General features: G+C 54.5%; 2 protein-coding genes across 2 annotated transcripts in view; one reads left to right on the forward strand and one right to left on the reverse strand.

Moving 5' to 3' along the window:
• Nucleotides 1–517: 517 nt before the first annotated feature.
• Nucleotides 518–6,767, forward strand: CCDC153 (coiled-coil domain containing 153). The gene is made up of 8 exons (XM_014538900.1): nt 518–556; nt 659–739; nt 858–939; nt 1,806–1,871; nt 2,952–3,071; nt 3,572–3,664; nt 5,993–6,123; nt 6,361–6,767. The coding sequence occupies exons 2-8, from the start codon at nt 698–700 to the stop codon at nt 6,547–6,549; spliced, it is 723 nt and encodes a 240-aa protein (XP_014394386.1). The 5' UTR covers nt 518–556; nt 659–697; the 3' UTR covers nt 6,550–6,767.
• An 892-nt stretch (nt 6,768–7,659) lies between these two features.
• Nucleotides 7,660–9,036, reverse strand: part of PDZD3 (PDZ domain containing 3) — a 3,513-nt gene continuing 2,136 nt past the window's right edge. Inside the window, exons 5-7 of the mRNA XM_014539884.1 lie at nt 8,949–9,032; nt 8,680–8,849; nt 7,660–8,426 (exon numbers count right to left, since the gene is read on the reverse strand). Of these exons, the coding sequence (XP_014395370.1) occupies nt 8,414–8,426; nt 8,680–8,849; nt 8,949–9,032 (267 nt within the window). The 3' untranslated portion in view covers nt 7,660–8,413. The remainder of the gene's footprint in view (nt 8,427–8,679; nt 8,850–8,948; nt 9,033–9,036) is intronic.

A 9,036-nucleotide genomic window follows, 5' to 3' on the forward strand; every position in this document is an offset into this window, starting at 1 on the left:
CAATGATGCATAAGTAAGTGGAACAGCAAATTGATGCTTCTCCCCGCCCCCCCTAAAATCAATAAATAACATTTTAAAAGCAAAAATAGTTTTTTTTTTCCCAAATGGCTACTGTCAGCCCTTTGTCTCTGTGTCAACACAGCAGCATGATTTCAGATGTGTAGACCTGTCCTTGGTAAGTCTCCAGTTTACAGGCGGTGCCACATGGAAGCGGTGCCACATGCAATCATAGCTAATGGGCCAAAGCCCTGTCCTCTCAAACGACCCTGGGTTTGGGAATAGGGAGGGAATCCGCCCTCTGGCACCTGGCGCTTTAAGCTTTGTGTTTAGTCGCTCCACCTTCTGGTGAACTTGTTTCCTGTTGCCTGGGCAACACGCAGGCTCAGGAAGCCCGGCCTTCCAGCTGCGTCCTGCCCCGAAGGGCATGCGCCCTAGATTGGCTCCCAGACCCGGGGCTCCTCCTCTGGCTCCCGCTGGTTGGGCCTTTGCTCTGCCCCTCCCCACCCATGCGAGGCTCCCTCCCCAGGGAAACAGCGGAGGCGAGAGGGTCCGCTAGGTAGGAAGCGGCAGGGTCCAGATCTTGGGAAGGGGGAAGGGACCAGGGACTGGGATTTGTTTTCTCCAAAAGAGGATGGAGAGGAGTGGTTTCTGTGCCTAGAGCCTGGCGTGCAGCGAGAAGCAGCGCCATCATCCCCGGATGCCAGCCTCGCCTCAGGGTCCCAGGAGACCAAGGAAAAAGGATGAGAGACGGATTCGGAGCCTAGAACTCTCCCTCTCCTGGGCCTCCTGGTTCAATCTAGGGATCAGGAAAGCACCCTATGCCCAGGCCTAAATACACGTCCCCTCCCCCCCCCCAGGACAGCACGGAGACGCCACCTAAGACCACAAAAGGAAGGATGAAAGCTGGAGCGCAGACGAAGAAAAAGAGTGCGGGCCCTGGTGAGTCGGGTGTGGAGGTGGGTGTCCGGCTCCCCCGGGCTCCGGCTCGGAGACCAAGCAGCGGTGCTCCAGAGAGAAGCCAGCCCCTGCACAACTGATGGAGCTTGCTTTCCTTTCCTTTTTTTTTTAAAAACAAAAAACAAAAAAACAACCAACAACATTTTTATTGATTTGAGAGAGGAAGGGAGAGGGAGAGAGAGAGAGAGAAACATCAATGATGAGAGAGAATCATCAATCGGCTGCCTCCTGCACGCCCCACACTGGGGATGGAGCCGGCAACCTGGGCATGTGCCCTGACCGGGAATCGGACTGTGACCTCCTGGTTCATAGATTGAGGCTCAAGCCCTGAGCCACACGGGCCCGGCAGAATGGAGCTTTCTTTTCTTTTTAAATATATTTTATTGATTTTTTACAGAGAGGAAGGGAGAGGGATAGAGAGTTAGAAACATCGATGAGAGAGAAACATCGATCAGCTGCCTCCTGCACACCCCCTACTGGGGATGTGCCCGCAACCAAGGTACATGCCCTTGACCGGAATCGAACCTGGGACCCTTCAGTTCATAGGCCGACGCTCTATCCACTGAGCCAAACCGGTTAGGGCAGGATGGAGCTTTCTTGACCTCCCCTTCATATCCTCACATCCAGCTCCCACGGAACACTGGCACCCACCCCTCCCTGAGCGCCTCTCTGGCTCTGTGCCTTCCTGCACCTTCATTCCACATGTCTGTGCTGGGCAGGGGGGACTGTGGGGAACCCAGTAGAAGCTGCCGCCAGGGAGCCCTCACCTAGCGGAAGAGAGCCCAGAGCGTGCAGGGCAGGGAGGGGCTGAGGCCGCGGGAAGCTGAGGCTCTGCCACCTGCGGGCAGGTGTGGAGGCGGAATCCGCTGGCAGGCTGGCAGCGCTGGAGAAGGAGCTGCTCCGAGACCACCTCGGTAAGAAGGATGGAAGCTCGGGGCCGTCACAGTGAGCCGGTGGCCATGTCTGTATCCTTTCTCTCTTTTTTTTTTTCTTAAATACATTTTATTGGTTTTTTACAGAGAGGGATAGAGAGTTAGAAACATCGATCAGCTGTGCCCGCAACCAAGGTACATGCCCTTGACCTGAATTGAACCTGGGACCTTTCAGTCCGCAGGCCGACACTCTATCCACTGAGCCAAACCGGCCAGGGCTGTATCCTTTTTCTTTAAATATATTTTATTGATTTCAGAGAGGAAGGGAGAGGGAGAGACAAAAACATCAATGATGAGAGAGAATCATTGATCGGCTGCCTCTTGCACACTGCACACGAGGGATCAAGCCCACAACCTGGGCATGTGCCCTGACCAGAATCGAACCGTGACCTCCTAGTTCATAGATCGATGCTCAACCCCTGAGCCACACCAGCCAGGCAATTTCTTTATCCTTGGGGCTTGGAGGGTTGGAGCTAGGGTGAGGGCTGAGCTGATCTCTAACATCCCCTAAAGCAGTGGTTCTCAACCTTCCTAATGCCGCGACCCTTTCATACAGTTCCTCATGTTGTGGTGACCCCCAACCATAAAATTATTTTCGTTGCTACTTCATAACTGTAATTTTGCTGCTGTTATGAATCATAACGTAAATACCTGATACGCAGGATGTATTTTCATTGTTACAAATTGAACATAATTAAAGCATAGTGATTAATCACAAAAACAATATGTAATTATATATGTGTTTTCCGATGGTCTTAGGCAACCCCTGTGAAGGGGTCGAGACCCACAGGTTGAGAACTGCTGCCCTAAAGGGAAAGATAGTCTCAAGTTGGGATTGTGAGGAAGGGGTGGGCAGTGAGGGCTAAGGAGCCAGAACAGAAAGGGAGTTTTTGCCTCTTAGCAATGAAGCGCCTGTCGGATCGGGGATGGGCAGACAGAATGAGACCGACTCGAAGCCCGCTGCCAGGTGCCCGGAGGTGGGCAGAGTCAGTCCATCAAGCCCATGGAGGCTGGTGCGGTGGGGTCCCCTGTGGGTCCTGAGAGCTCTGGCCCTGTTCCCAGCTCTGCGGAGGGGTGAGGCCCGCCGAGCCAAGGCTTCAGAAGACCTGCTGAGGCAGAGACTGCAAGGGCTGGAGGCTGAACTAGAGGAGGCCCGAAGGGAAGGGAAGGCCGCCTATGCAGGTAGGTGATCGGCCAAGCAGGGGGGCAGCAGGGGGGCTGGAAGAGGACAGCCCAGAGGCCAGAGGATGCAGGAAAGTGAGGCCGGGAGGCTTCCACCCGTCATGCCTGGTCTCAGGCTTCCCAGCAGAGCCAGACCAGGCAGGACCTGCAGGGAGGAGAGGAAGGCCTTTGGGGTTCTGGGAAGGGGCCTTCCAGGATGCCTGATGCCGCACTGTGGATGCTCTGTGGGTTACAAAATGCAGTCCTCGCCTTAATTTCATTCACCCCGTGGGAGGGAGCAGGGGAAGGCTGCCACCCCATCCTGAGCCGGCATGGAAGCCGGGCCTGGTCCATGCGTGGTTCTCGGGTTCTGGGGCCCCTCCGCTCCCCAGAAGCACCAGGAGAGCCATGAAGGCCATTGTGGTCTTGTCCCACGGGACTAAGCAGAGCCACTCACACCCACAATGCCCCTCTTCCTCCCCCTCCACCCCACCGGACCCTGGCCGCTCACTGCCCCACAGAGATGAGTCGCCAGTGCCAGGCCCTCCGGGAGGAAGTGGAGACGCGTGGCAGGCAGCGGGAGGAGGAAGACAGAGGCCTTCGGGAGCAGCTCGGTAGGATCCCCGTCCCCTAGCCTTTCGCTCAGAGGGTCATGAGGTCGGCCTGAGGCGGACTAAGAGGTCTTTCTCCAGAAGACTGCAGTCCTGGCTCTTTAATCACTTTCCCCCACGGCCTCTCCTGCCTTTGCGGACTAGAACAGAGGGTACAGGATGTCAAAGATCTTAAGTGAAACCTGACCAGCGTGGCTCAGTGATTGAGCGTCTACCTATGAACCAGGAGGTCAGGGTTCGATTCCCAGTCAAGGGCACATGCCAGGGTTGCAGGTTCAATTCCCAGTGTGGGGCCTGCAGGAGGCAGCCGATCAATGATTCTCTCTCATCATTGATGTTTCTCTCTCTCTTCCTCTCCCTTCCTCTCTGAAATCAATAAAAAAAAATTTTTTTAATCTTAAGTAAAGAAGACAAGTCTCTCACCCCATTTCCCCCTTTCAATGGCTTCTCCAAACCCAGCTGTTCCTCCCATCACTGCATCTTTCCTAAGCAAAACATATTCCCTCTTAGTCTGGCTGACTTTTACAAAACGCAGGGAAATGTTTGGCTTGTTTACTTCCATATCTTCAAGGCCTAGGCCATCGTGAGAAATGGCTCACCTGTCCGAATTTCAAATGTTGGGCTGGGAAACAGAAGCATGGTGAAAATGAGACTTTTTTTTAAAGTTTAGATTATTCTGTCAGCTTTTTTTTTTTTTTTTATCCTACTGGGGATCAAACCCACAACCCGGGCATACACCCTTGACCGGAATCGAACTCAGGACCCTTCAGTCCGCAGGCCGACGCTCTATTCTATGAGCCAAACCAGCTGGGGTGAAAATGAGACTTTTAATAACACTGACGAGAGCGGCGGCCCATTGTACAGGCACAAACATGGGGCAGGGAACACAGCTTATTTATTTAGTCCCTCCTCCGATTCCTCATTGGCTGGGTACTATTTGGTCACCTGTTTCCTAATACATCGCCTAGGTCTTGCTGTTCCCATTGGGCCATTTAAAAAACATTGGGCTGAGGCCTTTCTAGTTGACTCCCCCACCCCTGTCTAGCTGAGGCAGACGCCTGGGGGGTTTCCACCATGTTGGCCCACAGGCACAGCTCTTGGCCCCTCCCTCCTCCCTGCACTCTGCCTGCCCTGGGGAAGTTCAGTAAATCCCATCCAAAGGCCACCATGCTGCCCTGGCCAGTGTGGCTCAGAGGATAGACCGTCAGCCTGTGGACTGAAGGGTCCCAGGTTTGATTCTGGTCAAGGGCACATGCCTGGGTTGTGGGCCTGATCCCCAGTAGGGGGCGTGCAGGAGGCAGCTAATCAATAATTTTCTGTCATTATTGATGTTTCTATCTCTCCCTCTCCCTTCCTCTCTCTGAAATCAATAAAAATGTATTTTTTAAAAAGCCCACCATGCTGGAGATGGTCACAGAGGTGCATTCCCTGCACCATGGTGGACCCTAAATAACTGTTTGCTAAATAAATGAATAAACCTCCCAAATAAGCAAATACTAGTATATTTTAAAAACAGGAGTTTTTGCTTTCTTCCTTCTTGGTTACCGGATAGAGTTGAAATAGGTTAGCATGGCATACAAGGTTTCTTACCACTTAGGCTTCTAAGTTTTCTTATCCTAAAATAGCTTTAGTTTAGCTGTAGATGATTCAAGAGTTGCTTATCTGCCAGGCAGACCCTGAATTCCTTTCCTATTCTTTGCCTGATCTCAAATTTCAATAAAATCATTATTTACAGGGCACCTCCCAGGTGCTTCACATGCATAATCACATCTACATTATTCACAGCAAGCCTAAGAAGTATGTGACATTCTCTCTTTTCTTTTTTTTAACCCTCACCTGAGGATATGTTTATTGATTTTTAGAGAGAGGGGAAAGGAGAGAGAGAGAGAGAGAGAGAGAGAAACATCAATCAGTTGCCTCCCATATGTGCCCTGACCAGGGATCAAACACACAACCTAGGTAGGTGCACTGACTGGGAATTGAACCCTCAACCTTTCTGTGTATGGGACAATTCTCCAACCGAGAACCCGGCCAGGGTGTGACATTTTCTCTTTAAAGATGAAGAAACTGAGGCTCAGAGAGAGGCATGCCCAATGCTACGCAGGAGTAAGTGACAAGCAGAGTTGGGACCCAGCTCTCTTGTCCCAAGCCCTCTACTCTCTCCACTGCACCCCAATAGAACTTCAACTCCCTGTAGGGACCACAGGGAATCAATGACCCTGGGGGAATCTGGAAGAATCCCACTCAAGTCCCCCTTTGTGTGCCATTGGAGACTCTGTTCAAGGGCAGTGTCGCCATCCTGTCCTCTTTCATCCTCTGCCCACTCCCCAGAGATGCGCCGGGCAGAGACTGCAGCTGCGCAGGGAGTGGCCAAGCAGGCCCTCAGGGAGCGGGACCAGACTCGGGCTCAGCTCCAGACCCACGTGTCAGATGTGGAGGCCAAGTGTGAGGAAATCTTACATGTAAGCTCACCCTCTGAACCCAGCCACCCAGACCCAGTGCTCCCCCAACACCGCAGACCGGGGCAAGAGAAGCAGATCCCCACAGGGAACTCTGCTCTGTCTTGAGGGGATGCAACCATGCCCACCCACTAAGACCAATCACTTTAAGAAAACACTGGCAAGGAAAGCATGTAGACCCACCTGGGCACCCCTCACGCTCCCTCTCCCTTCCTGGAGCCTGAGGCTTGGTGTCTGCAGGGCAGCCTGGACCAGCTCCTGGCTAAGCTGAGAGCCCTTGAGCCTCGGTGGGATGGCGTGGGGCTGAGACTCCCCGCCAGGCACCGGGAGCAGCTCTGGCAGCTTGGACTCAACCCCCTGGACCTGTGCGGCTGTAGCAAACAGCCTCCGGGGCCTCTGGAGCCCAGCAAGAAAGCCGCCTTGATGTAGAAGTCAACAGAGCTATGGTTGAAGCTTTTTGGCGAAGATGAGTGCCTCTCATGGGAACATCTTGGTTCTGGCTGACCCATTAGCCCAAAGACTGAATGATGGGAGAGAAATCTGACAAGGTCTTAGACCTGCTCCTAGAGCAGGGGTGGGAACGTCCGGCCCTGCAGGCCTATATGGTCTGGCCCTGCCAAGGCATTAGGGGTGAGTTAATTAAATGTTTGACCAAATATAGCAGGCTAATTTTTATTTTCAAATATATTTTTATTCATTGCAGAGAGGAAGGGAGAGGGAGAGGGAGATAGAAACATCAATGATGACAGAATCATTGATCGGCTGCCTCCTGCACGCTCCACACTGGGGATTGAGCCCACAACCTGGGCATATGCCCTGACCAGGAATCGAACCCCAACTTCCTTATTCATAGGGCGACACTCAACCACTGAGCCATGCCAGCTGGGCAGGCTAATTTTTAAGTTGATAATTTCGTATGGCCCTTGAATGATGTTATACGTATCCAAATTGCCTTTCGCAGAGAAAAGGTTCCCCACCCCTTGAGCCTGGGGCTCTTTTTGTCCCTTTGAACAATAGCCTCAGACCCTCACCCACACAAACACAGGCAGGCAGGATGGTGAGGGAAGGTCATTTCTGAAATAGACCAGCAGCGGTCAGGCACAGCCCGCAGTCCTGCGGGGCTCACAGAGGGACAGTGTGACTGGTCTCCAAACTCTTGCAATCCATCCAGGAGTCCTGGAGTCCTGCCCAGGGCAGCTTCCAGATGGCTTCTAGCGGGCCCCCCGGCCCACCGCCCGCCAACAAGGGAAAAGTCTGTGTTTCTCTTTTCTATGAAAACACACTCAGTGACGTGGAGGGGCTTTCCCCACACTAAGACCTTCTCCACCTCTTCTGTGGGTACCAGTTCAGTGTCCTACAGTTTCACTCAATTCTGACGCTCTCTACCTAGAGACGTCACAGGTTAAGGACTCAGTTCCACAAGACACCATCCTCAAGTACAGGTGTCACCTGCGCTTCTGACCAGCGGGCTATGCATCAGAGGTTCCCATGACCCCCCACCATTTGCTAGAGGGGCTCATAGAACTCAGGGAAACAGTCTACTTACTCGATTGCCAGTTTATTATACAGGGTACAATTCAGAAACAGCCGGAAGGTAGAGACGCCTGGAGCGGGCGTGAGCACGAGAGTGCCTGCCCTGGCCATGGACGCCCCCTCCCCTCCCGGCACCTCCACGTGTTTTGGGCCTTCATAGCAGCATGACTGATGACATCACTGGGGGTTCATTAACGCTCCAGCCCCTCTCCCCTCCCAAGAGCCCAGGAGGGAGGGTGAGGAGGGGGGTAGGGCAGAAAGTTTCAACCCCATTGGTTCCCCTGGCAACCATTCCCTCCCCATCCTTAGAGGCTTCCAAAAGTCACCTCATTAACAAAATTAGGTTGCAAGAAGCACTTTATGAATCACAAAAGACCCCTTGGTTGCTCTAATTGCCGAGGAAATTCCAAGGGTTGTAGGAGCTCTGTGCCAGGAATGCGTCTGAAGACCAAATATGTATTTTGTTTTACAAATCGCAAAATCACACCACTCATCGCAGGCAGAACTTCATCCTGGGGCACTGCGTCCACAGTTCCCGCATGGCTTCCTCTGGAGTCCGAGGGGAGCAGTGGGGTGGGCCACCGGAGGCCCCTGACCACACCCTCCTCTGGGAGGTGGGCTGGAAGGCAGGGAGGCTGGGCAGCCTGTGACTTTCCAGCGTCCAGAGCTCCAGTTCCCGCCCGCCCCGCTGGAGCCGGAAGGCAGGGAAGCTGCTGGCCTGGCCTGGGCCGAGGAGGGGAGCGCTCCGGCAGATCCGAGGCTACAGCCCACTCCTGAGCAGGGAGGGAGGGGGAAGGTCACTCAAGGGCCAGCAGAGCTCCTTTGCCCTGGAATGCCCAGGAATGGGACGTCTCCATGGTCCTTCTCTTCCCACCGACCATGGCCTAGAGCCCCACCCTCCGTGCCCCCCACCCTGCTTCCCCCTGCTCTGCCCACCTCTCTGGTTCCGCTTGGCTGCTCCCCAGCTGCTCATAGTCCCTCTGTCTCTCCTTCCTCACCTCCAGGGCCCCGGGGACCCATGCTTACCAGCCCCGCGGAGACCTGGCCCCCAGCTTCAGGCACAGCGGTGGCTCGGCCTCGGCCAGCTGGTGGAGCCTGTCCACGTCGTCCTCTCCGTCCACAGGGCGCCCGTTCACCTCCAGAATCTCATCGCCCTGCTGCAGCCCCGCCCGGGCAGCCGAGCCCCCTGGAGTCACCTGGAGGCGGGATGAGAGGCAGCGCAGGGAACCCTCTCAGGGCCTGGGAGGCAGCGGAGGCAGGTCCCGCAGGAGGGAAGGCCCGTGGGCGTCCATCACCTGGGAGATGGAGAGGCGAGGCCCGCTGGCCACGTAGCTGAGGCGGAAGCCATAGCCGCCGCCAGGCCCGGGGTACAAGCAGCACTGG

This window comes from Myotis brandtii, unplaced genomic scaffold, assembly GCF_000412655.1.
Source record: "Myotis brandtii unplaced genomic scaffold, ASM41265v1 scaffold105, whole genome shotgun sequence".
Classification (NCBI taxonomy): Eukaryota; Metazoa; Chordata; class Mammalia; order Chiroptera; family Vespertilionidae; genus Myotis; species Myotis brandtii.

Bases quoted from the DNA above. Each gene is read 5' to 3' on its own strand.
- CCDC153 (XM_014538900.1), top strand. From the start codon at position 698: ATGCCAGCCTCGCCTCAGGGTCCCAGGAGACCAAGGAAAAAG. The intron at 3,072-3,571 runs GTAGGTGATCGG...ACTGCCCCACAG, and splicing joins AGGGAAGGCCGCCTATGCAG to AGATGAGTCGCCAGTGCCAG. The intron at 3,665-5,992 runs GTAGGATCCCCG...CCCACTCCCCAG, and splicing joins AGGCCTTCGGGAGCAGCTCG to AGATGCGCCGGGCAGAGACT.